The sequence below is a fragment of the Bufo gargarizans genome, chromosome 8 (assembly GCF_014858855.1).
Source record: "Bufo gargarizans isolate SCDJY-AF-19 chromosome 8, ASM1485885v1, whole genome shotgun sequence".
NCBI classification, from domain to species: Eukaryota; Metazoa; Chordata; class Amphibia; order Anura; family Bufonidae; genus Bufo; species Bufo gargarizans.
In genome coordinates, this window is record NC_058087.1 from 135464327 (window position 1) to 135492117 (window position 27791).

At 46.7% G+C, this 27791-nt stretch overlaps 3 protein-coding genes across 3 annotated transcripts in view; 1 reads left to right on the top strand and 2 right to left on the bottom strand.

Annotated features, from left to right (window-relative positions):
- The window catches only part of LOC122944829 (mismatch repair endonuclease PMS2-like), a 47186-nt gene extending 41578 nt beyond the window's left edge, over positions 1-5608 (bottom strand). Inside the window, exons 1-3 of the mRNA XM_044303500.1 lie at positions 5473-5608; positions 2833-2972; positions 2019-2105 (exon numbers count right to left, since the gene is read on the bottom strand). Coding sequence (XP_044159435.1) covers positions 2019-2105; positions 2833-2972; positions 5473-5486 — 241 coding nt within the window. The 5' untranslated portion in view covers positions 5487-5608. The remainder of the gene's footprint in view (positions 1-2018; positions 2106-2832; positions 2973-5472) is intronic.
- Positions 5609-5762: 154 nt separating this feature from the next.
- On the top strand, positions 5763-14428 carry LOC122945114 (aminoacyl tRNA synthase complex-interacting multifunctional protein 2-like). The gene is made up of 4 exons (XM_044303994.1): positions 5763-6017; positions 12090-12299; positions 12487-12718; positions 14036-14428. Exons 1-4 carry the CDS (start codon positions 5904-5906, stop codon positions 14419-14421), a joined length of 942 nt encoding a protein of 313 aa, XP_044159929.1. The 5' UTR covers positions 5763-5903; the 3' UTR covers positions 14422-14428.
- Positions 14429-20602: 6174 nt separating this feature from the next.
- Positions 20603-27791, bottom strand: part of LOC122945680 (eukaryotic translation initiation factor 2-alpha kinase 1-like) — a 58267-nt gene continuing 51078 nt past the window's right edge. Inside the window, exons 14-15 of the mRNA XM_044304823.1 lie at positions 26142-26375; positions 20603-20748 (exon numbers count right to left, since the gene is read on the bottom strand). Of these exons, the coding sequence (XP_044160758.1) occupies positions 20629-20748; positions 26142-26375 (354 nt within the window). The 3' untranslated portion in view covers positions 20603-20628. The remainder of the gene's footprint in view (positions 20749-26141; positions 26376-27791) is intronic.

The following is a 27791-nucleotide window of genomic DNA, read 5'->3' on the forward strand; positions in this document are numbered from 1 at the left end:
GCAGGAAAGATGAACATTTACTGCCAGGTTTCCCCACAGGTCAGAGCTGACTAACAGGGGGTCTTAGAAGGCGAAGGGGGGCACTATGTGATGATCTTATTGTCAAGGGACCCTTCTTAACAAGTAGAAGTTCTCCAATGCAGAGAACCCATTTCATGGTGTTTTTCTGATCAGAAATGGTATTGTAAGCCTGTAGAAAACGATAGTAAGGCTCAGTTAGTTCTCAACACTTAGGGCCGTTTCACACGAGCGGATGCCGTGCGTGGCATCCGCTCCGTGAAAGAGTGCCAAGACCCGCTGCAGACTACAGAGGCACGGAGAAGTAACATGACTGTTAATGCTCCGTGCCTGTCTGTGATCTCTTTCCTACGAAATCACAGTTGTCACTGTGATTTCGTAGGAAAGAGATCACAGACAGGCACGGAGCATTAACAGTCATGTTACTGCTCCGTGCCTCTGTAGTCTGCAGCGGGTCTTGGCACTCTTTCACGGAGCGGATGCCACGCACGGCATCCGCTCGTGTGAAACGGCCCTTATACTTTGTGAGCCAGACTAGGTCAGGATTCCTGTATGCAAGCTGGAATGCTTTCATTTACTGACAGCAAGCCAAGATCCTAAAAATGGATTAAAAGAAAGAAAGAAAACTGGCTTAGGCATCTTGCACACAAACGTTGTGCATCCGTTCCGTGCGGCGGCCGGAACGGATCGAGACCCATTCAACTTGAACAAGTTCTACTTTTTTTGCGGTGAGGAGGCACGGACAGAAACACCACGGAAGCACTTACATTCCACATCTCCATGATTGCGGACCCATTTAAGTGAATGGGTCAGCATCAGTGATGCTGAGTGCACACGGGCCAGCGCCACGGGCACACAACGTTCATGTGCAAGAGGCCTTACTGTTGTCCACAGCAACCAATCAGATTCCACCTTTTATTTTTCTGAGCTTCTATGGAAAACGAAAGGTGGAAGCTGGCCCCTACTTATATAAAACAAATAACCATATTAAAATAGTTGTCTGGGGGGATGAGATTTTTATATAGGGGGCAGATCAGGTTAAAAAAAAAAAGAAAGAGAAGTCCGATCCCCCGCCCCTGATGCTTACCAAGTCCTCACTTCCTCATCCCGAGTCAACGCACAGGAAATTGCAGCAAATGCCTACTTAGCCAATCACTGGTGGAGGAGGGTCACTGCTGTGGAAAGTGATTGGCTGAGCGGGCATCTCCTGCCATTTCCTGTGTCGAGCCATCACCGGGAAGTGGACAGCAGTGAAGTGGCAATGGCGGGGAATCGGTGAGGATGGGGAGGAAGAGGGGGAGAAGGTTTTGTTTTAACCCATTCTGCCCCATATATAAAAAATTTAATCCCGTCAGAGACCCCTTTAAAAGGGTTGCCTCATGATAATATTTTTGATCTATATGTCGCTAACATATTCTGCAGCACAGTACAATGGCCATTGTAGGCAACACCTTTAAAGGGGTTCTCCGGGCTTTTCATATTGATGCCCTATCCTCAGGATAGGTCATCAATATCAGATCGTCGGGGGTCCAACACCCGCCACCCCCGCCGATCAGCTGCACGTGCAGTCTCCAGTCTCTCTTCCTGCTGCTGCTGTCCTATAGACATACATTGGAGTGCACTGTGCGCGCCGTCGCCTCATACAGCTGATCAGCGGGGGTCCCGGGAGTCGGATCCCCGCCGATCTGATATTGATGACCTGAGGATAGGCCATCAATATGAAAAGCCCGGAGAACCCATTTAACATGGGAGTCGTTGCGATAATCAGGGGATACGTAGTACTTTATACAATTGATGGCAGGCCACCAGGAGGTGCTACTTGTTAGAGGTTCACTGGTCGTGGTCATAGTGGGGGGGGGGGGGGGGGGATGCTGAGCAGCGTAGTCCCCAATGGAACAATGGAAGTCCATATATCCAAAAACAGATTTTTATGAATGCACAATGTGCCCCTAGAGTGTACCGCTGGGTCTCTGATTCATAGCAAGAAAACCTTCACATACTTAAGCCTTCAAAGTTATGTTCTTCCACCCCGCAGCCATTGTCTGAGACTTCAATGAGTTCTGCTCCATACTCCTTCAGCTTTATGTCTAGGAGATAAGAAGAACATTACAAATGCAATTAATTTACATGAGTGTAAATGAGGATGAAATGTACGGCTGCGGCGAAGACGAAGACGAAGAGGACAGAATGCCGAGAACAGATTGTGGAGGACAAAGGGTGAACTAATCCAGCATCATAGAGTATTGGATGTATATTCCGCCCCACGGCAGCCATCTGTTCTATGAGCAAACCAACGTCAACGCACCTCAAAAATAGTCACATACTAGGAGTAGTACTCCGAAATGGAACAGCAAAAGACTACTTCAACATTGAATATTTCCCTAGGGGTAAAAAAGTTGCATTAAGGCTAGGTCTACGCGACGACATGTGTTGCGCGACAGATAGGGCACAACTACACTGCGACATTTTGTCGCACCAATGTCGCACAACAATTTCTATAATGATAGTCCATGGTGTCGCACTGCGACACGACAGTCGCAGAAAAATCCATTAAGAATGGATTTTTGCGACTGTTGCAGTGCCCCACCATAGACTATCATTTAAAAAATTGTTGCGCGACATTGGTACGACAAATTGTTGCGCGACAAGGTGTAGACCTAGCCTTAATCTTGCAACCACTGGAGAACTTGTCTAAAAAATGTTTTACATCACAGTAATCTGAATCAATGTGTGACAGACGTCCTCACAAAGGGGTCTTCTAAGAAGGACCATCAGGACCTGCCAGAGAGTGGACACTCCCTTTGAACGCCTTACCAATACTTGTCGCTCCAGCATCTATGCTGTTCTCCAGAAGCTCTTTAACGGCGGTGGCAAGACTCAGTACAACTTGGCCGGAGCAGATTTGATGGACGGACTTGCGATCGATCGGCTTAATTGCTTTGGCGGGTTCAGTGCTAAAAAAGGAAAAAATTTAAATAAAATTGAAATATTCCTGGTGATAACAAAATAAATACGTAAAAACCTATATTTCTGATGAACCACAGAGATGTGTCAGGTGATCTCCTTGAAGGTTTGCAGAACTTTGCCCTTTTAGTTCCTGCCAGCCTCGACTGATTGACAGATCCGGATGAGCCTAGGGGTCCCTGCACACGGTACAGATTTATATGCAGAAAATCCGCACCAAAACCCCACTATTTATTGCGGTTTGGGTGATTTTTTTTTTTTTTTTTCATGCAAATTCTTTACTTATGAAGTCTATGGGGAAGACCGCTCTACAGAAGGTGAACAATCACACAAACAATTGACATTCTGCGAATTTTAAAATCCGCACAGCAGGTCAATTTCCGCACCTAAGGAAAAAAGCAAAGTGTACATGGCATTTGTCAAATCTCATTCACTTTGCTGGTACTGTATTACGCTGCAGTTTTTCTGCACGAAAATCTGAATGGAAAAACACACAGGCCCCTTTCAGACGAGAGAGTTCCACGCATCGGACTCGCAGCGCGAGTGTGCAGCAGCACTCGTCCTGACCTCCCCAGCACTGACGGGGTTGCATAGCATTATATTGATTTGTGATGCTATGTAACCCTTAGAGGTCTGGAATGTATTGGATAACCGTGACATAATGTTGTCAGTGTAAAGGTTGCATTGCATCATAAATCAATATAATGCTATGTGACCCTGTCCATGCTGGGAGGTCAGGACGGGAGCTGCCGCGTATTCATGCTGCGAGTCCGATGCGTGGAACTCTCTCGTCTGAAAGGGGCCTTAGTCTGCATCATGTGCAGGTCGCTAAACTATGAAGATGAAGACTCTGGTCATCTGGACTCCATTGGGTCTGATAAAAGGAGGTGAGGTGTATAAATTGAAGACTTGTTTGACATGTTTGTGTGAGACCTTGTCCATTTTTGCCCGATAGAATGAACAAAGAAACTTGTCTGAAATGTTTGTGGAAGACTTTGTCCATGTTATCTGATGGAGAGAACAAAGAGGACATGGCCGAAATATTGGAACAAGGTATTATCCCACTTATTGAGAAGAGTGGGACCCGCAACTTTCCGACATTAAAAGGGTTGTCCGTGTTCAGAGCTGAACCTGGACATACCTCCATTTTCACCCCGGCAGCCCCCCTGACATGAGCATCGGAGCAGTTCATGCTCCGATGCTCTCCTTTGCCCTGCGCTAAATCGTTCAGGGCAAAGGAATTTTTTGGAGATCCGGTGAAGTACCGGGGCTCTCCATGGGGCTGCCAGGAAGCCCGGTGACGTCACCGGCACTGATGGGCGGGATTTAGCGCTGCCCTAGCCAGTGAAACGGCTACGACAGCGCTAAAGCCTGCCCATCAGAGCCTGTGATGTCACCGAACACACTGCCGGGCGGAAGCTTCCTCCCGGCAGTGTGTTATTGTAAATAAAAGATCGCTTGCGCTGCCCGATTTAGCGCAGGGTAAAGGAAGCGCATCGGAGCATGAGATGGGGCTGCCGGGGTGAAAATAAGGGTATGTCTGGGTTCAACTCTGAACCCGGACAACCCCTTTAAAGGGAACCTGTCACCAGGATTTTGTGTATAGAGCTGAGGACATGGGTTGCTAGATGGCCGCTAGCACATCCGCAATATCCAGTCCCCATAGCTCTGTGTGCTTTTATTGTGTAAAAAAAAACTGATTTGATACATATGCAAATTAACCTGAGATGAGTCCTGTCCCTGAGATGAGTCCTGTACGTGAGAAGAGTCAGGAACAGGACTCATCTCAGGTTAATTTGCATATGTATCAAATCGTTTTTTTTACACAATAAAAGCACACAGAGCTATGGGGACTGGGTATTGCGGATGTGCTAGCGGCCATCTAGCAACCCGACTCGGCTCTATACACAAAATCCTGGTGACCGGATCCCTTTAATGGCATTTCCTATGTGCCATATGGGACTACCCCTTTAAGGAACCCGTACACGTATTTTACCTGGTAGGATTGTCTTCTCTAAGGGCTCATGCACACAAACGTATTTTCTTTCTGTGTCCGTTATGTTTTTTGCATTCATTTCAATGGGTCCGCAAAAAAAACGGAAGCTACTCCTTGTGCATTCCGTTTCTGTATGTCCGTTCGGCCAAAACAAATAGAACATGTCCTATTATTGTCCACATTACGGACAAGGATAGTACCGTTCTATAAGGGGCCGGCTGTCCCGTGAAATACGGAATGCACACTGACGCCATCCGTATTTTTTGTGGATCCATTTTTTTACGGACCACTAAATATATACGGTCATGTGCATGAGCCCTTAACCTCATAGAACATGAAACAAACCCACAGTGGGGAGAAGTTTTAGGTCTGCGCCGATTACCAGCTCTTGGATGTAAACAAGAATGCTTCCATTCACTGACAGCAAGCAGAGATCTTGGCCATGGTGAGGAAGTGAAGCACGAAGTGGCTGCAAATGCGCACGAGTGACTTACCAAGCTTGCTCCATTCCTATCAGGCAGACTGAGCTGCACTGAAGGAAAATCCCAAGACCAGTGAAATGTTAGTACATCCCGCAGGTCGGCTGAGCCCAGTCCTCCCGCCTCCCGACAGCCGGGCCGCTCTTTCCACCGCTCACTGCTTCGTCCAATCACGGTGCCAGGATCGGCCCAGCTCACATTCCATTGGCTGATAAAAGGAATGACGAATCATATTAGCTAGAGCAAGAAGCGAATCCGCCATCTTTGATGTGGGCAACGGGGATGCGCGTATTAGTATTTCCTACCCAAGCCGTGCCCTTAGTTAAGATGGCCGGCGAGCAGTTTTTGTAGATGGTCGCAGCGAGGCTTGCTGGGAAGTGAGTGGCGTCATCAGTTCTCCAGGACCGGGGGATTGAGCAGCGTGGTGCCGGGCGGGTGCTGCAGTCATGCCCATGTATAAAGTACAGCAGTACAACAGCGGGGACGTCAAGGTGGATCTGCCCAGCTGCATGTACACTCTGCCCAACCTGCACCAGGCTCCCTGCGGACACCATGAGCAGGTAATTGCATCATGCCGGCCATCACCGAGGCCTCCTGTCTGCTGTGTACAGCACTGACCATAGGTGGGCCCACCGTTATCATGGCGCCTGCAAGCTTAGATCCATTGACATGTCATTAACATTTGCAATTGACCTAAGTGATGCAGTGAATAGTGCAGTCCTGCCACTCACCCCACCCCACCCCAGACAGGTATTACCTGGCATGATGCCACCCCATGCAGCGCCGTTCCTGCTGTCATGCCATGGAAACCTGACAGACTCCGTTATAAGTTAGTGGATTGAACGCCGTATTCACTGATCGAGTGCCCCTTTAAGCCATGGGCATGGCAGGTCGTAAGGTTTCCATCTGCAAACCCCCTGTTACAGCATATGGATGTCTTGGGGGGGGGGGGGGGGGGGGGGGGGGTTGCTATTAAGGCAAAATGTGTGCGCCCGTGCATGCACCTCCTGCAGAAACAACCCCTTTCAGAATTATGAAATTGCTTTTCACTTGCAAAAATTTTAGCAACCTAAATCTGCCATGTGTGAATTCACCTGAACGGTGGGGTTCACGTTCCTAGCAACCGTCTGCAACCCATCCGTGTGAATGGGAACTTTTAAAGGGAACCTGTCACCGGGATTTTGTGTATAGAGCTGAGGACATGGGCTGCTAGATGGCCTCTAGCACATCCGCAATACCCAGTCCCCATAGCTCTGTGTGCTTTTATTGTGTAAAAAAAAATGATTCGATACATATGCAAATTAACCTGAGCTGAGTCCTGTATGTGAGATGAGTCGGGGACAGGACTCATCTCAGGTTAATTTGCATATGTATAAAATAATTTTTTTTACACAATGAAAGCACACAGAGCTATGGGGACTGGGTATTGCGGATGTGCTAGCGGTCATCTAGCAACCCATGTCCTCAGCTCTATACACCAAATCCTGGTGACAGGTTCCCTTTAAAACCCTGTTCACATGCAATGCAACATTTCCCCTTCTGATGCTGCACAAAGAATGAATGGGCAGACACGCCTTCCCGTGTAGATGGCTGTCCGCCTGGCAGCCTTTAGCACTCCAGTGTCATTGACACTAAAACTCCCAGCATGCACACTTACTTGGCTGTTCTTAAAACTCCCAATAGAAGTGAAAGGAGGATTCTGGGAGTTGTAGTTTCAGAACAGCTGGAGCGCTGGAGGTTGCTGATCCCTGGCCTAGAGGCACCGAAACTGGACCCGTCGGCTGATCGCCAGGCTTTTAGAAGGGATTATTCTGAAATGACTGCTTTAAAGGGTTTCTCCCAGAATAAATAAAATGACTGAAAATACTTAAATATTACTTTATTCTAAAATTATAGATGTATTCCAAAATATCTTTCATTAGTTATAATGGCTTGTTTTGTCTGTGGAGCAATCATTACGAGAAATAAAATGGCCGCAGTCCTATTAGTTCACACAGAACCTGTCCTAATCACACAGGAGGACAAGTTACTTCAGGACACTGAGGTAAAGAGCTGCCTCATCCTCCTCTCTGCTCTGCTTGTCAGGGATTATGATCCTGAATACAGCTGATTAAGATCTTCAGCTGAATCTCTGTGGGGATGGAGTTCATGAGGAGACATGAAGAACAAAGAGGAGGTGGGGGTAATGAGCAGCAGCACTTGTATGCAGTCTCCATTACCACAGTCTGTCCTGCCCGTCCTCTCTGTACTTAGTCTTCTCATGAACTCTATTCCTACGGAGATTTGGCTGAAGATCTTATCAGCTGTAGTTCAGTTTGGAGATGGCCTCGGCTATACATAAACCTATGTCATACTTGTCAACTCTCCCAGGACGTGGGCTCCTGTAAAAATGGTGGACCTGCCGAACTCCAGGAAGAGTTGGCATATCTCATGCACAGCTGCCGTAAAGCTGCCAACTGTATGTGGCACCCACATGTGCTCTGAAAGGGTGTCTCACATCACTGAGCCCACGCCGCTGCCATTCTGACGCTGCTCTCCACTTCCTGGTGCAGGAAAAGTCTTGCATGTCCTCGTCAGCCAGTCCAAGCCATTGTGTCGAGCCCGAATCCACCAAGTGGAGAACAGTGAATCAGTGAGTAATGATAAAAAAATAAAAACATATTCCTCCAGAAACCCTTTTATTAGCACAGAGTAACGGCTCATGCACAGGAACCATAGGGTTGCCGCATGCGGATTGCGGACCCATTCACTTGAATGGGGTCCGCGACACGAAACAGTAGTGCATGCACTATTTTATTTTTTTGCGGTTCGGAGGCATGGATGTATTCTGTGCCTTCGTTCCGCACCGACTAGGGATCGACCGATTATCGGAGTTGCCGATATTCATGATTTTCAAAGTTATCGGCATCTAACCTTGCTGATAATGCTCCCAGCTCGCTATCGCAGTACATGAGCGCGCTGCTGTCAGCGTGCGCATGTTCCCTCAGCAGCACAGGGGAGAAGTCACTCTCTTCCTCCCTCCTGTGCCGCGCTGCCAATGAGGAGAGACAGGAGGAGGGGCAGGCGCACTAACGTCAAATACAGGAGCCGGGGCTCAGCCTATATGACAGGAAGCTGCAATCGGCGGCAGTTAACCCCCTCAGGTACTGGCTATGTGATTCTGCACCGACACACCCGCCTCCTGTATTAAACATTAATTATCATTGGTGGCGCAGTGTGCCCCCCCCCCCCCCCCTTCAGTATTAAAATCATTGGTGGCAGTGGCCACAAGGTCCCCTCCTCTTCATTGGTGGCAGTGGCAGCTTCTGATCAGAGCCTCAGCAGTGTAAGGGTCCATTCACACGTCCGTTTTTTCTTTCCTGATCTGTTCCGTTTTTTCAGGAACAGATCAGGACCAGATCTGGACCCATTCATTTTCAATGGGTCCTGGAAAAAATCGGACAGCACAATGTGTGCTGTCCGTTTCCGTTGTTCCGTTCCGCATGTCCGTTTAAATATAAAACATGTCCTATTCTTGTCCTGAAAAATCGGATCCTGGTACAATACAAAGTCAATGGATCCGCAAAAAACGGATGACATTCGGATGTCATTCCGTATGTCATCCGTTTTTTGCGGATTCCGTTCCTGGAAACACATAACAAATTTTTTATTTTTATTTTTTTCTCAAAGAAATCCAAACAACTTTATTTGATTATTGAAATGTATACATGCTCCCGTTTTTTGCGGATCTGCAAAAAACGGATGACATACGGATGACATACGGAAACATTTTCAGGAACAACGGATCCGCAAAAAACGGACCGTTTTTCAGGATGAAAAAAAACAGGACGTGTGAATGGACCCTAATCCTGGGGCTCCGATCTGTTTACCATGGCAGCCAGGATGCTATAGAAGCCCTGGCTGCCATGGGAACCTCCCTGCTGCTGTGTGCACAAAGCAGCAGGGAGAGTGTGAGATCCTATGCACCCTGATAGAGCTCTATTAGGGTGAAAAGGACAAGGGATTAAAAGATCCCAGGTTCTAGCCAGCTCGCCTCATGCCTCGGAGGAGTGTCTGCAGCAATGCCACATATTTCACCTATTCTTATGAAATCTAAGAGACACATTTGTGTCTTAGGCCTCATTCAGACAGCCATAGTGTTTTGCGGACCCACAAAACACAGATCCTGGCCGTGTGCATTACGCAATTTGCAGACCGCACATGGCCGCAACCATAATAGAAAATGCCTATTCTTGTCCTTGCTGCGGAAGGGAACCACGGATGCGGACAGCACACGGTGTGCTGTCTGCATCTTTTGCGGCCCTATTGAAATGAATGGGTCCGCACCCATTCCACAAAATTGCGGAACGGGCACTTACCTGTTCGTACGGCCGCCCCAATGGGCTCTGTGTTCAGAATAGAAGCCACAATGCATGCTGGATCCGTCATATGGTGGATGCTGTCGGTGCCGACATACCCCATGGAGCTACAGTGGCCTAAAGGGAATCTGTCGCCTACGTCTAGTGTATGTAGCTGATGGCAGCGCTCTGGTGCTGTCTGACATATACCTTTGCTCTTTCAGAATGCCACAAAATAAGTTTGGTATGCAGATGAGGTCCAAAGTGCCCAGCGGGTGTCGCCAACGGTTCAAGGTGCCCAAGCCGGCCCCTTCACTCATTCCCAGTATCTCTCCTTGCACCCTCCAGTCTGCCCCCTCCTTTGTAAGGTCACATGCTACTTTTGACCACCGCTTGTGTTCTGAGCAGTTGCCTTAGTGAAATCTCACGCAAGCGCAGAGACTTCCCTCGGTGGGCATCGGACTCGTGTCACGGGGCTCAGTGCATGCGCGCTACCTACAGTGGCTCCATACCCAGTGCAGGGAGGTCACGGCGCAGGCAGTCTCCTGCACTTCATTTGCGTGAGATTTCGCCGAGGCCAGGCGGAGTTCTAAAGAAGTATGTGAAGTCGCAGAGGAGGGGGCGGACTGGAAGTGGCAAGTGTAGGTACTGGGAAGGGGCGGGTTTGGGCTCCTTGAACGGTTGGTGACACCCACTCTGCACTTTGGACCTTATTTGCATATCAAAGATAATTTTCTGGCGTTCTGAAAGATTGATAAGCCAGACAAGGGAATAATATTGTTCATGTTAGACAGAGCAGTGCCATCGGGTACATACAGTAGAAATAGGCGGCAGATTCCACCGAGGGGTCCTTTGGTTTTCAGTTCTCCTTTTCTCCTGTCGGAGATGAGGGCATCTGCACCTGAGGCTCTGATGCCAATGTGAACAGAGCCCAAATCCATGCGATTTAGGGGGGCATTGAGCCACATTGTATTTCCATCTGCCTCTGGTTTCATATGGAGGTTCTTTACTGTTTTTGGGTTTCATACAAATCTGACAAAGTGGCGTGGTCCATCAGATAACGGAACTATTCACTGTGCTGCTAGGGCAGAATGATGACACATGGCACCCATATAAGGGTCCATTCACACGTCATTTTGCGGAACGGAATTGCGGACTTATTCATTTCTATGGGGTCCGGGTCCGCAATTCCATTCCCGGAAAAAATAGAACATGTCCTATTCTTGTCCGCTATTGCAGACAAGATTAGGCATTTTCTATTAAGTGTCGGCGATGTGCGGTCCGCAAAATGCACATCGCCGATGTCCGTGTTTTGCAGATCCGTGGATCTGTAAAACACACACGGACGTGTGAATGGACCCTTAACCCGCGTGGCACTGTAAAGCCTCCTCCATGCGGCTGTCACAGGGTTTTTTCGGGTCAGGCTGCAGAAAGAAGCCACAGCATTTCATTGATAACGTAGAGGTTGGACCTCAAACTTGACTTTCAAGCAGATTCCTAGACCTGATTGTGACATTTGTCCAGGCCACACATACAGGTGAAACTCAAAAAAATTGAATATTGTGTAAAAGTTCATTTATTTCATTAATGCAACTTAAAATTTGAATATTCTAGGCTCAAAGTGTCACCCTCTGGTCAGCTAAATAAATCCATATCCCCTGAGCACAGGGGATCTGAGATTGTGACTTTGGGCTTTCATAAGCTGTAAGCCATAACCATCCAAATTATAACAAAGGCTTGAAATATCTCGCTTTATCTGTCTATTAGTTTCACCTTTTTAAGTTGCATTATTGAAATAAATGACCTTTGCACGATATTCACATTTTTCGAGTTTCACCTGTATATAGAAAGTGTACATTATATCGGTGGTATAATGGTCTTTAGACTGTCTAGTGAACCTGTAAGTCTGTCCATGCTGGGAGTTGTAGTTTGTGAGAGCATAGTAGCCCTGGAAGGAGTGATGTCTCCCCATTGACTTGCATTGGGGGTCAAGGCGGATCAGTCTTGCTCTGCATCCCAGGACAGACGGCAAACTAGAACATGTTGCGGTCTGGGAACGCAACTTAATGGAACGGAATGCATTTTGGAGAATTCTGTTCAGTTTTGTCCCTATTGACAATGAATGGGGACAAAACTGAAGTGTTTGTTCCGGATCTCAATACCGGAAAAAAAACGCTAGTGTGAAAGTAGCCTTAATGGTTGGCTGAAAGATCTGTATCATTGGAGAAAAATAAAATAAAAAAACTTTTATGAGAGGTGAACCACATGACTATCAGTTTTGCGTGTACTCTTCAGGGGGTATCTGAGCCAGCGCTTCAGGCTCTGGAGTCCAGACAAGAAGACATCCTTAAGAGGTTGTATGAACTGAAGGCTGCGGTGGACGGCCTCTCGAAGATGATCCAGACCCCCGATGCAGATCTGGATGTGACGGACATGATTCAGGCAGATGAGAGCGCAGTAGCTTCAGCCTCCTGCAAAGCCGACCTGGACTCCATACTTGGAAAGGTACGTGATGAGGGATGGTGGGGGTAGACTGAATTGGCAGATCGGTTTTCCATAGATCTGCTCCAAAAAAAATATATACAAAATCCAGTATAATAGTCATTAGGCACAGGAATCTTAACGGGCGCTGGGCAGCCCTCTGCCGTAGGTTCAGACTTGCCTTAACAGAGGGTTTGTTTCTCACTTTCAGGACTACGGCGCGCTGAGAGATATTGTCATCAACGCCGATCCCTCCGTGCCTCCACTGTCCTTGCTGATCCTGCACGGTCTGCTGTGTGAGCGGTACCAGGTTCTGTCGGCAGTGCACACTCACTCGTCGGTCACAGCCATCCCAGAGCCTCTGCTCAAGTGCTTCGGAGACCAGGTCAACAAGAAGTCACGGCAGGACTATCAGCTTGGCTTCACGCTCATCTGGAAAGATGGTAGGTATTGGCAGAGGTTTCTATTGTGGCACCCGCTAGCCTGTAAAATGAGCTCATTCTGATCTGCCACTGATATTTCGGCTCCATTTTGCCGCGTGACTATATAATAATGCTGCTGCTTTGCCTGCGGGGACCAAGTCGGTGCCACGACCCAGTAACTCCCATTAAAACAAAAATTTGTTGGTTTGGGAATGGTGCATGGGTTGTCCTCTTAGATGCACCTGGATTTATGCTGCTCTACCACAGGGAGTAATCCATATGGCTATGATTCTGGCAAAACCAATGCTGCCCATACAATGCCAGTTGCCAAGATGGCTGCCGATGGAGTTGTAGTGGGTGTGGATGTCCAGACATCTTAGTGCAGCTGTCACTGCCTAAAGGCCTCATGCACACAACTGTTGTGTGTTTTGTGGTCCGCAAATCGTGGATCCACAAAACATGGATGGCGTCCATGTGCGTTTTGCAATTTGTGGAATGGCACGGACAGCCTTTAATACAATTGCCTATTCTTGTCCGCAAAGCGCGGACAAGAATAGGACATGTTAATTTTTTTTAATTTTTTTTTTGCGGACCAACTGATGTGACCAGCACAGGGAGTACTGTCTGCATCTTTTGTGGCCCCATTGAAGTGAATGGGTCCGCATCTGAGCCGCCAAAACAACGGCTGTGTGCATGAGGCCTAAGGCTGCTTGCACACCTGCAGTAAGGTATCCGTAAGACTGTTCTATCGGAATTGACTGTATTCAGCATAGCCAGATAGGGATGTCTGCTGCTCAAGCCCATTATAATGGGATCCGTCCGGCTTCAGCTGGACAAAAACTGGTGCATGCGGTGGGATGTGGTGGCAAACGCAGCTGTATCCAGCAAGCTGTGAAACTAGCCCAATGTTGACCTTATGCGCACACCCGTGAAAATTTCCTTGAACAATCCGTGTTTGTCCCATGACACTACATAGCTGAAAATAAACTTTCTGAGCCTCTCGTATAAATGGTCCATGAAACGCGGGTCAACAACCTTCGGCACTTGAGCTGTTGTGTAACTACAATTCCCAGCATGCTCCTTTCATGTCAGAGTTCTTAGCAGAGCCAGTATGCATGCTGAATCCATAAACACGGACGTGTGAATACACACATTAATATGAATGGCCACATGTGCTGTCTGTGGAGAATATGGACAGCACACGTCTGTAAATCATTGACGTGCGAATGCTGTAGGTGGACAGATGACAGACGTGGAGTGCAGCCATTGTGAAATTCACTGCATTATCTGTGCTAATACCGCCAGCCTAGATTAATATGATTTTTTTTTTTTCCTTAGTGCCCAAACCACAGATGAAGTTCAGCATACAAAACATGTGTCCGATCGAAGGAGAAGGCAACATCGCCCGGTTTCTGTTTTCTTTGCTGGGTGACACATTCAGCGCGGTTACCGCCACGCTGATTGACAGCTGGGTCGATATGGCCATTTTTCAGATGAGAGAAGGGAGCAGCAAGGAGAAAGCTGCCGTACTGAGGGCGATGAACTCTGCGCTGGGCAAGACTCCCTGGCTTGTAGGAAATGAACTGACCATTGCAGATATTGTGAGCTGGTGCGCCATTCAGCAGTCTGGAAATATCACCGCTGTCCCAGCAAACGTGCTGAAATGGATGAAATCGTGTGAAAATCTCCCCTCCTTTAATACAGTGCTTAAATTATTAAAGTAAAACAAAATGTGGGCTCTGAGGTTTGGCATGGCTAGGGTAGAGACCCCCTTATGGCATAACCACTGAGGTGTACTTTACGATCTTCAGTATGTATCCAGCTTTCTTTCCTTTTAAGCCTCCATTTGAGTGGCTTTTTTGTATTGGTACACCATGAATATAATAAAAGTTTTACTACTCTCTGTACTGTGAATGTTACTTGAGCCAAACAGCACGATTCTTAAATTACGTGGGGTTCTCCACCCACATGCAGGGAGTTGTAACATTACGTCTGTTGATCTGGTATTTTATATAATCAAGGGGTTATGAAGGTGCTGGATTACAGGGGTTGCTGGACTATTAGCACTGATGTCCAGTCATTTAAAGGACTTCTGTCACCCCACTGAACACTCTTTTTTTTTTTTTTTTGTGTACATATAATCCCTATCCTGCAATATTGCTATACATTGTTGTTAATTTTTGGCAAAAAACGTACTTTTATGATATGCTAATTACCTGTCTACCTGCAAGTAGGGCGTCTAGCAGCCGCAGAAAACCGCCCCCTCCTCCTGTTGATTGACAGGGCCAGCCGTGATTTCCTCCTCCGGCTGGCCCTGTCAGAATTTCAAAAATCACGCGCCTGTGTTGATTAGGTGCAGGCGCTCTGAGATAAGGAGGCTCGCCTCCTCAGCACTCCCTCAGTGTGCCTGCGCCTATCACGTCACCGAAAGAGAAGACGTCATCGGCGCATGATTTTTGAAATGCTGACAGGGCCAGCCGGAGGAGGAGATCGCGGCTGGCTTTCTGCGGCTGCTACCAGCAAGTAGACTCCCTACTTGCTGGTAGACAGGTAATTAGCATATCATAAAAGTACGTTTTTTGCCAAATCTACTCAACGAAAAATAACAATGTATAGCAATATCGCAGGATAGGTAGGGATTCTTAGGCTACTTTCACACTAGCGTTGTTTGAATCCGGCGTTCAATTCCGACACCAGAACTGCCCGCCGGATCCGGAAAAAACGTGTGAAAACTGATTACATTTGAATCCTGATCAGGCTTTCGATCACAATGGAAAAATGCATTGGAAAAAACGGATCCGCCATTTATGGACTTTAACTTTTTTCGGGTTTAACATGCAAAAGCCGGATCCGTTTTGACTGAACACATGGCGCCGGATCCGGCTTTAATGCAAGTCAATGGGAAAAAAGCCTGATCAGGCGTTCAGTCAAAGTGTTCAGGATTTTTGGCCGGAGGTAAAAATACTGCATGCTACGTTTTTCTGAAAAGCCTGAACAGAAGACATCCTGAAGGACTGACTCTCCATTCAGAATGCATTAGGATAAAACTGATCAGTTCTTTTCCGGATTTGAGCCCCTAGGACGGAACTCAGCGCCAGAAAAGAAAAACGCTAGTGTGAAAGTAGCCCAAGTACACAAAAAAAAAAAGTTAAGTGGGGTGACAGAAGCCCTTTAATAAGAGTAGGTCATGTTTACAGATCGCCTTGACGCTAGCAGATGGGCACAAATAATTTTGTACAAAAGTTTTTGCCAAGAATCTCACATTTACAACGTAGCATTAGTATTTTATATAGTGAGTATGGCATTATTATATGTACTTATTTTATTGTTTGCAGAGTGCTGTTGCATTTTGTGTGTTCGTTACTTTTTGTATTTTCAGCCATGGCTGCTGATGGAGGGTTCCATCTGTCAGCAGCCACTATTCACTTACACTGGAGACAGACAGGGAAACTAGTGCATGCGCAGTCCATCGTCCATGGTCTAGATCAGCGTTTCCCAACCAGTGTGCCTCCAGCTGTTGCAAAACTACAACTCCCAGCATGCCCGCACAGCCAAAGGCTGTCCAGGCATGCTGGGAGTTGTATTTTTTCAACAGCTGGAGGCACACTGGTTGGGAAACACTGGTCTAGATCAGGCATGCCTAACCTGCAGCCCTCCAAATGTTGCAAAACTACAATTCCTAGCATGGCCAGACAGCCTACAGCAGGGCATGGTGGGAGTTGGTTTTACAACAGCTGAAGGGCTGCAGATTGAGCATCCCTGATCTAGATCCTCCATCAGAGGCAGCATCAATTATTCTTATTAAATGACTGGACATAATTACTTGTTGTGCGCATGTGGCCAACCCACTGCTAATCGGGCACGCTAGGCCAGCCACGATTGCAGTGATCGGGATAGTAGCACAAGTTGCCAAAAATCCAATACTGCTGCAATCCTTTCCCCAACCAATGTAGCCTTCACAGTGGATTCATAATTGGTGTAGAACTCTGGAGCTGGTAATCTCAGTGGACTACTTTGTAAGTTTCTGATTAGTCCTGTCTTTTTTTTTTACAGTGAACGCTACATCATAGTATGAAGTAAATTGCAAATGGTTAGCCTATCGCTTCCAAAAAGTGCAGCAAATGGCTTTGTGGGTTAGTTTTAGGCGCCAACGAAAGACAACCTATTTTCTGTGGCACAATCTGCATGTACAGCGGGAAATATCCTCAAGTGCATAAAAGCAATAAGGTAAAATACCTTCGCACTGGCTGTGATGCCTCAGGGTTTGACACCACCCCTATCACACCACATTTAGGCCTCATGCACACGACCGTTGTGTGCATCCGTGGCCGTTGTGCCGTTTTCCGTTTTTTTTTTTTTCGCGGACCCATTGACTTTCAATGGGTCCGTGGAAAAATCGGAAAATGCACCGTTTGGCAGCCGCATCCGTGATCCGTTTTTCCTGGCCGTGAAAAAAATAGGACCTGTCCTATTTTTTTCACGGCCAACGGTTCACGGACCCATTCAAGTCAATGGGTCCGTGAAAGAACACGGATGCACACAAGATTGGCATCCGTGTCCGTGATCCGTGGCCGTAGGTTGCTTTCATCCGAAGATCCGTCTGCATAAAAGCTTTTTCTGATCTAAGTTTTCACTTCGTGAAAACTCATTTCCGACAGTATATTCTAACACAGAAGCGTTCCCATGGTGATGGGGACGCTTCTAGTTAGAATACACTGCAAACTTGGTACAAGACTGCTGCCTGGCACCACCCGATCTCTTACAGGGGGTTATGATAGCACAATTAACCCCTTCAGGTGCGGCACCTAAAGGGGTTAATTGTACTATCATATTCTCCTGTAAGAGATCAGGGCTGCCAGGCAGCAGGGGGCAGACCCCCCCCCCCCCCCCCCTCCCCAGTTTGAATATCGTTGGTGGCACAGTGTGCGCCCACCATCGCCCCCTCCTCCCTCTATAGTTAAAAATCGTTGGTGGCACAGTGTGCGCCCACCATCGGCCCCCCTCTCTCTATAGTAGTAACAACCATTGGTGGCAGTGTGCGGCCTCCCATCTCTCCCCCCCCCCCCCCCCCTCCCAATCATTGGTGGCAGCGGAGTTCCGATCGGAGTCCCAGTTTAATCGCTGGGGCTCCGATCGGTAACCATGGCAACCAGGAAGCTACTGCAGCCCTGGTTGCCATGGTTACTTAGCAATAGTAGAAGATTCATACTTACCTGCTTGCTGCTGCGATGTCTGTGACCGGCCGGGAGCTCCTCCTACTGGTAAGTGACAGTTCTTTAGCAATGCACCGCACAGACCTTTCACTTACCAGTAGGTGGAGCTCCCGGCCGGTCACAGACATCGCAGCAGCAAGCAGGTAAGTATGAATCTTCTATTGTACTATTGCTAAGTAACCATGGCAACCAGGGATGCAGTAGCTTCCTGGTTGCCATGGTTACCGATCGGAGCCCCAGCAATTAAACTGGGACTCCGAGTGGAACTCCGCTGCCACCAATGATGGGGGGGGGGGGGGGGGGGAATGGGAGGCCGCACACTGCCACCAATGGTTGTTACTACTATAGAGAGAGGGGGGGCCGATGGTGGGCGCACACTGTGCCACCAACGATTTTTAACTATAGAGGGAGGAAGGGGGGGGCGATGGTGGGTCGCACACTGTGCCACCAACGATATTCAAACTGGGGAGGGGGGGGTCTGCCCCCTGCTGCCTGGCAGCCCTGATCTCTTACAGGAGAATATGATAGTACAATTAACCCCTTTAAGAGATCGGGTGGTGCCAGGCAGCAGGGGGCAGTCTTGTACCAAGTTTGCAGTGTATTCTAACCTGAAGCGTCCCCATCACCATGGGAACGCTTCTGTGTTAGAATATACTGTCGGAAATGAGTTTCACGATGTAGCTCATATCCGACAGTATATTCTAACGTAGAGGCGTTCCCATGGTGATGGGGACGCTTCAAGTTATGTTCGGGTGTCCGCCTGGCCGTGCGGAGGCAAGCGGATCCGTCCAGACTTATAATGTAAGTCAATGGGGACGGATCCGTTTGAAGATGACACACTGTGGCTCAATTTTCAAACGGATCCGTCCCCATTGACTTGCATTGTAATTCAGGACGGATCCGTTTGGCTCTGCACGGCCAGGTGGACGCCAAAATGACTTTTTTTTCATGTCCGTGGATCCTCCAAAAATCAAGGAAGACCCACGGATGAAAAAACGGTCACGGATCACGGACCCCGTTTTTGCGGACCGTGAAAAAAAACTGTCGTGTGCATGAGACCTTAAACTAACAGGCTGATGAACTAGTCCCTTTTATTTGATGGCCCAGCACGGTCAGGCTGCTTTCACACTAGCGTTCGTCGGTCCGCTCGTGAGCTCCGTTTGAAGGAGCTCACGAGCGGACCCGAACGCAGCCATCCAGCCCTGATGCAGTCTGAATGGAGCGGATCCGCTCAGACTGCATCAGTCTGGCGGTGTTCAGCCTCCGCTCCGCTTGCCTCCGCACGGACAGGCGGACAGCTGAACGCTGCTTGCAGCGTTCGGGTGTCCGCCTGGCCGTGCGGATCCGTTCAGACTTACAATGTAAGTCAATGGGAACGGATCCGCTTGAAGATGACACCATATGGCTCAATCTTCAAGCGGATCCGTCCCCCATTGACTTTACATTGAAAGTCTGAACGGATCCGCGCAGGCTACTTGCGCACTTGCGATTTTTTTAAAAGTTATTAATGCAGACGGATCCGTACTGAACGGAGCCTCCGTCTGCATTAATATGAGCGGATCCGTTCAGAACGGATCCGCCCGAACGCTAGTGTGAAAGTAGCCTCAGGCTGTCACAGAGCTCATACTATATTCCTGCATTTATTAGGGAACCTGGTGCCAGCGGTAATGTTGCCACAGGGATTCCCTGTGCTGAGAAGCATAGAAATGATCCATGTCTTCTCCTAGTATTTATACACAGGGCTAGATCTAGTGATCTGGGGACTGTTACCATAAGGCCCCTTTCAAACGAGAGAGTTCAACGCTCTGGACTCACAGCATGAGGATGCAGCAGCACCTGTCGTTGGCGCCCACGGTGTCGCATAGCATTATATTGATTTATGATGCTATCTAACCATTAGAGTTCTGGAATGTATTGGATAACACCAACATTAATTTCAATGACTGTGAAAAATGTAGACCGCACACAGTGTTCTGTAGCCCCGCAAAATGATAGAACGTCCTATTCAATGCCCAGGATAGGCATTGTTACAATGGATTTGCCCACAAAAAATGCAACACTGTTACTGCAAAATACATACTGTAGTCATAAATCCATTCTTAGAAGACTTGGGGTACTTTCACACTAGTGTTAGAAGAATCCGGCAGGCAGTTCCGTTGCCGGAACTGCCTGCGGGATCCGGAAATACATATACAAACAGATTTATTTTTTTCGGATCAGTCTTTCCAGTATCATCTGGAATAACTGATCCATTATTAAATATTTTCAAAGCTAGAAAGAACTGCGTCTGCGCAGACCGGAAACCCGGATCCGGCATTAATACATTTCAATGGAAATTAACGCCGGATCCAGCAAGTGCGGTAGTGTTCTGGTTTTTTGTCCAATCAAATACCGTACAAGGGACTACATCCTGATGCATACTGAACGGATTGCTTTCCATTCAGAATGTATTGGGACAAAACCGATGCGTTTTTTCCCAGTATTGAGACCCTTTACCGGATTTCAATACCAGAAAATAATATCTAGTGTGAAAGTGCCCTTATCGGGGATAGGTATGTGGGGACAGAAAGGAACACTCAAAAGAGTGCAGCATTCCAAAAGCTAAAGGGTTAATGCAGGCCTGCCGACCGATACATTGCTTAATAATGACTGTACAACTCCATATATAAATAACATTTAATTTACAATAAAAATGTAATGAACAGACAGCAACATGATCTAAAGCTGGAGGCCGGCGTCTCTGCTCGATATCTGCCCCTGTAATAACTCCAGGCTCCTCTTCAGTCTCTCATTCTCCTCCTCTAAGAAAAGGACTTTCTGCTGAAGATCCTGAACCAGCTGCCGAAAGAATAGAAGACAAAGTAAAATTGTCAAAACGGCATAATTATTGGATCTGCTGATGAAAAAAGTTATGATTGGCCAACAGGTTTATATTCCGTAGGATATGGATAGACTTTTACCAATGATCCTGTGTGCGCGCCAAAGAGATGTCCCATGGGGCTCCTTGCTTGGCCACAACAGCTCTACTCTTAGGGCTCATTCACATGGCCGTTCAGTGCATTGGAGGCTGCAATTTGCGGTCCCCAACGCACGGAACCATCCGTGCGGCTGCCGCAACGGATCCAGACCCATTCAACTTGAATGGGTCTGTGATCTGTTTGCACCACACAAAAAAATAGAATATGTTCTATTTTTTTTGCGGTGCGGAGGCACACAGAACTTCGTAGCGATTCTGTGCCTCAATTCCTCACAAACCTTCCGGATTGCAGACCAGATCAAGTGAATGGGTCCGCATCTGTGATGCGGGGGTGCACATGGCCGAGGCCCGCATATTGCCATGTGAATGAGCCCCTATCCTGTAAAAAAAAATAAAAGCTGTTAAACTGACCAGTGTAAAAACTGCTACACTTTGCCTGGTCCTGAAGACTAGCATTGCCCTAGTTGTGACCCAGCTAAGAGGTCAGCCACCGTTGGCACTCCAGCTGTTGTGAAACTACAATTTCCAGAATATTCCATTCATTTCTAAGGGAGTTCTAAGAAAAGCAAGTATGCCTGCTGGGAGTTGTAGTTTCATGACAGCCGCAGGGTCAGAGGTTGCCTAACCCTATTCTAGAGGTTTAGGGTCGTACCTGCTGTGTTGATGGACACTCCCTGGTGTTACTGCTTGGGCTGAGCCCAATCAGATGTCTCCTCAATACTCTGTGAGCCTCTACTAAATGTCCAGCATGCAGGGGCACATAGCAATGGGGCCATTGAATAGGTCGCTGCCCCTTTAAACATCTGATCGGCAGGGTTGCTGAAAGTTGGACCCCCACCATTCTGATACTAATGACTAGGGATGAGCGAACTTGGTTTTTGGGTTCTGTGGCAATTCCGTTATGGATTCCGTTACAACGGGCCATAACGAAATGCCCCACGGAAGCCTTTAACCCCTTAAGGACCGGGCTCATTTTCACCTTAAGGACCAGGCCATTTTTTGCAAATCTGACCAGTGTCACTTTAAGTGCTGATAACTTTAAAACACTTTGACTTATCCAGGCCATTCTGAGATTGTTTTTTCGTCACATATTGTACTTCATGACACTGGTAAAATAAAGTAAAAAAAATTAATTTTTTTGCATAATAAAATACCTAATTTACCAAAAATTTGGAAAAATTAGCAAATTTCAAAGTTTCAGTTTCTCTACTTCTGTAATACATAGTAATACCCCCAAAAATTGTGATGACTTAACATTCCCCATATGTCTACTTCATGTTTGAATTATTTTGGGAATGATATTTTATTTTTTGGGGATGTTACAAGGCTTAGAAGTTTAGAAGCAAATCTTGAAATTTTTCAGAAATTTACAAAAACCCAATTTTTAGGGACCACTACAGCTCTGAAGTCACTTTGCGAGGCTTACATAATAGAAACCGCCCAAAAATGACCCCATTCTATAAACTACACCCCTCAAGGTATTCAAAACTGATTTTACAAACTCCGTTAACCCTTTAGGTGTTGCACAAGAGTTATTGGCAAATTGGGATGAAATTTGAGAATTTCATTTTTTTGCCTAATTTTCCATTTTAACCCATTTTTTCCACTAACAAAGCAAGGGTTAACAGCCAAACAATACTGTATCTTTATTGCCCTGACTCTGCTGTTTACAGAAACACCCAATATGTGTCCGTAAACTACTGTACGGCCACACAGCGGGGCGTAGAGTGAAAGGTGCGCCGTATGGTTTTTGGAAGCCAGATTTTGCTGGACAGTTTTTTTGACACCATGTCCCATTTGAAGCCCCCTGATGCACCCCTAGAGTAGAAACTCCATAAAGTGACCCCATCTAAGAAACTACACCCCTCAAGGTATTCAAAACTGATTTTACAAACTTCGTTAACCCTTTAGGTGTTGCACAAGAGTTATTGGCAAATTGGGATGAAATTTGAGAATTTCATTTTTTTGCCTAATTTTCCATTTTAACCCATTTTTTCCACTAACAAAGCAAGGGTTAACAGCCAAACAAGACTGTATCTTTATTGCCCTGACTCTGCTGTTTACAGAAACACCCCAAATGTGGCCGTAAACTACTGTACGGCCACACAGCGGGGCGTAGAGTGAAAGGTGCGCCGTATGGTTTTTGGAAGCCAGATTTTGCTGGACAGTTTTTTTTACACCATGTCCCATTTGAAGCCCCCCTGATGCACCCCTAGAGTTGAAACTCCAAAAAAGTGACCCCATCTAAGAAACTACACCCCTCAAGGTATTCAAAACTGATTTTACAAACTTTGTCAACCCTTTAGGTGTTGCACAAGATTTAATGGAAAATAGAGATACAATTTCAAAATTTCACTTTTTTGGCAGATTTTCCATTTTAATATTTTTTTTCCAGTTACAAAGCAAGGGTTAACAGCCAAACAAAACTCATTATTTATGGCCCTGATTCTGTAGTTTACAGAAACACCCCATATGTGGTCGTAAACTGCTGTACGGGCACACGGCAGGGCGCAGAAGGAAAGGAATGCCATACGGTTTTTGGAAGGCAGATTTTGCTGGACAGTTATTTTGACACCATGTCCCATTTGAAGCCCCCCTGATGCACCCCTAGAGTAGAAACTCCAAAAAAGTGACCCCATCTAAGAAACTACACCCCTCAAGGTATTCAAAACTGATTTCACAAACTTTGTCAACCCTTTAGGTGTTGCACAAGATTTAATGGAAAATAGAGATACAATTTCAAAATTTCACTTTTTTGGCAGATTTTCCATTTTAATATTTTTTTTCCAGTTACAAAGCAAGGGTTAACAGCCAAACAAAACTCATTATTTATGGCCCTGATTCTGTAGTTTACAGAAACACCCCATATGTGGTCGTAAACTGCTGTACGGGCACACGGCAGGGCGCAGAAGGAAAGGAATGCCATACGGTTTTTGGAAGGCAGATTTTGCTGGACAGTTTTTTTGACACCATGTCCCATTTGAAGCCCCCCTGATGCACCCCTAGAGTAGAAACTCCAAAAAAGTGACCCCATTTTAGAAAGTACGGAATAGGGTGGCAGTATTGTTGGTACTAGTTTAGGGTACATATGATTTTTGGTTGCTCTATATTACACTTTTTGTGCGGCAAGGTAACAAGAAATAGCTTTTTTGGCACGTTTTTTTTTTTGTTATTTACAACATTCATCTGACAGGTTAGATCATGTGGTAATTTTATAGAGCAGGTTGTCACGGACGCGGCGATACCTAATATGTATACAATTTTTTTTATTTATGTAAGTTTTATACAATAACTTCATTTTTAAAACCCAAAAATTGTTTAGTGTCTCCATAGTCTAAGAGCCATAGTTTTTACAGTTTTTGGGCGATTATCTTGAGTAGGGTCTAATTTTTTGCGGGATGAGATGACTGTTTGATTGGCACTATTTTGGGGTGCATATGACTTTTTGATCGCTTGCTATTACACTTTTTGTGACGTAAGATGGCAAAAAATTGCTTTTTTTACACTTTTTTTTTTCTTTTTTTTTACGGTGGTCACCTGAGGGGTTAGGTCATGTGATAATTTTATAGAGCCGGTCGATACGGACGCGGCGATACCTAATATGTATACTTTATTTTTATTTATAAAAGTTTTACACAATTATTTTATTTTTGAAACAAAAAAAATCATGTTTTAGTGTTTCCATAGTCTAAGAGCCATAGTTTTTTCAGTTTTTGGGCGATTATCTTGAGTAGGGTCTCATTTTTTGCGGGATGAGATGACGGTTTTATTGGTACTATGTTGGCGTACATGCGACTTTTTTGATCACTTTTATTACCTTTTTTGGGAAGTAAGGTGGGCAAAATTTCAATTTTCTCATAGTTTTTATTTTTTTATTTTTATGGCGTTCACCGTGCGGGGAAAGTAACATGACAGTTTTATAGATCAGGTCGTTACGGACGCGGCGATACCTAATATGTGTAGTGTATTTTTTTATTTTTAATTTTATTCAGTGATAAATGTTTTTTTATTTTATCTTAACTTTTTTCACTTTTTTTAAAAAAAATTGGACCCAGACCCACTTGGTTCTTGAAGATCCAGTGGGTCTGATGTCTGTAAAATACAGTACAGAAACTATATAGGTTTCTGCACTGTATTTTACTTACACTGAACAGATCTATGCTTTCAGCACAGATCTGTTCAGCACCATGGACAGCAGGACGCCTGAGCAGGCGTCCTGTTGCCATGGGAACCTTCCCCGTCTGTCACAACTTCGCAGACGGGGAAGGGTGAGGACGGGGCTTCGGGGGGCTCTCTGGGGGCTCTCTCCCTCTCCCATCGGGGGGCTGCAAAGGCACAGCAGCCCCCCGATCGGAGAGGGAGGGAGCTCCTTGCGCTGTTAACCTTTTCCATACAGCGGTCCGTACGGACCGCTGCATGGAAAGGGTTAAACGGCTGACATCGCATCACCGATGTCAGCCGTTTATACCAGGGTGCCAGCAATGTGCTGGCACCCTGGTATAACCCACTAGACGCCAACGATTATGCAATGGGAGGCGGGCGGGGGATCGCGATCCCGCCTGCCGCACCGCCCGCCTCCCGCAACGCCCCCACCGCCTGCGACACCCCCCCTGCACCACCCGCCGCCATCAAATCATGCAGGGGTGCAGGGGGGGGGTGCGCAATATTGATTTTATGCACTCTGAAGTTTCTGATCCCCGCGGTCAGGGACCGCGGGGATCAGAAACTGCAAAAAGCGCAGCAAACCGCAGGTCTGAATTGACCTGCGGTTTGCTGCGATCGCCGACACGGGGGGGTCAAATGACCCCCCCCTGCATTGTTACGGGATGCCGGCTGAATGATTTCAGCCGGCATCCCGTTCCGATTAACCCCCGCGGCGCCGGAATGCAGATTTTAAGTCAGGACGTACCGGTACGTCCTCGGTCCTTAAGGACTCGGGAAATAGGGCGTACCGGTACGTCCTCGGTCCTTAAGGGGTTAAGAGGCATTCCGTCATAATAGAAGACTATGGGCTGCCTAACGACTCCGTCTGGTTTCCGCTATGCAGGAGTTCTGTCCTGCATAACGGAAACCAGACGGAGTCGTTAGGCAGCCCATAGTCTTCTATTATGACGAAATGCCTCTTAAAGGCTTCCGGGATAACGGAATCGTGACCCAAAAATATCAAGTTTGCGCATCCCTACTGATGACCTATTCTAAGGATAGGCCGTCAATCTTGTAATCCCAATAACCCTATTTTATACAGCATACTTACATTTTCCCTCTCAAGGAACAGCTCGCCCCTCAGCATTTCGTCAGCAGATGGACGTAGTGAACAGTCAGCGCTGGTCAGTAACTTAACGTATTTACTTTGCACCGGCCAACGAGACACAAATGATTCCGGGATGATCCCGGTGCTGAGAGCCGATAAAACGTTGTTCCTTTCCATCTCCGTCCAGAATGGATGAAAGAGCTCCAGTAATATAACGCCAACACTGTACATATCAGACTGCAAAACACAAGGACAATGGCTTACATTTACTGACCCTTCCCTCTCGCTCTCTGTCCAGCTGCTGACTAAGGGACAGATCAACTTTCCCATTTAGCTGGACTGGCTGCGCCACCTCCTTGTCTGGGCTTTAGGTATTCTAGTGTTTGCCAGCCTTGTGAAGGCTTGCTTCTTCTGTGTCAGCCCATGTACGAACCCTGCCTGTTTCTCGACTCTGATTCTTTACCGCTTTCTCGAATACCTAGGTACGCCGCCTGCTCTAACCTTGGATTGCTTTCTCGTATAAACTTGTATGCTGCCTGCCCTGACCTCGGCATGTCTCCCGACTACTAATATTGCCCGACTCCTTGCACCGATGTTTCTGATCCGACACTACGCCAGGAGGTAGCAGTCTGGTCGGTTCCCTGCTCCAAAGTCCAGATCCAGATATACAGTACAGACCAAAAGTTTGGACACACCTTCTCATTCAAAAAGTGTTCTTTATTTTCTTGACTATGAAAATTGTAGATTCACACTGAAGGCATCAAAACTATGAATTAACACGTGTGGAATTATATACATAACAAAAAAGTGTGAAACAACTGAAAATATGTCAGATTCTAGGTTCTTCAAAGTAGCCACCTTTTGCTTTGATTACTGCTTTGCACACTCTTGGCATTCTCTTGATGAGCTTCAAGAGGTAGTCACCGGAAATGGTTTTCACTTCACAGGTGTGCCCTGTCAGGTTTAATAAGTGGGATTTCTTGCCTTATAAATGGGGTTGGGACCATCAGTTGCGTTGTGGAGAAGTCAGGTGGATACACAGCTGATAGTCCTACTGAATAGACTGTTAGAATTTGTATTATGGCAAGAAAAAAGCAGCTAAGTAAAGAAAAACGAGTGGCCATCATTACTTTAAGAAATGAAGGTCAGTCAGTCCGAAAAATTGGGAAAACTTTGAAAGTGTCCCCAAGTGCAGTCACAAAAAACATCAAGCGCTACAAAGAAACTGGCTCACATGCGGACCGCCCCAGGAAAGGAAGACCAAGAGTCACCTCTGCTGCGGAGGATAAGTTCATCCGAGTCACCAACCTCAGAAATCGCAGGTTAAACAGCAGCTCAGATTAGAGACCAGGTCAATGCCACACAGAGTTCTAGCAGCAGACACATCTCTAGAACAACTGTTAAGAGGAGACTGTGTGAATCAGGCCTTCCTGGTAGAATATCTGCTAGGAAACCACTGCTAGGGACAGGCAACAAGCAGAAGAGACTTGTTTGGGCTAAAGAACACAAGGAATGGACATTAGACCAGTGGAAATCTGTGCTTTGGTCTGATGAGTCCAAATTTGAGATCTTTGGTTCCAACCACTGTGTCTTTGTGCGACGCAGAAAAGGTGAACGGATGGACTCTACATGCCTGGTTCCCACCATGAAGCA

Excerpts from the sequence above, each read along its gene's own strand:
- LOC122945114 (XM_044303994.1), top strand. The coding sequence starts at position 5,904 with ATGCCCATGTATAAAGTACAGCAGTACAACAGCGGGGACGTCAAGGTG. Across the intron at positions 6,018-12,089 it reads CCTGCGGACACCATGAGCAG|GGGGTATCTGAGCCAGCGCT; the intron begins GTAATTGCATCA and ends TGTACTCTTCAG. Across the intron at positions 12,719-14,035 it reads CACGCTCATCTGGAAAGATG|TGCCCAAACCACAGATGAAG; the intron begins GTAGGTATTGGC and ends TTTTTTCCTTAG.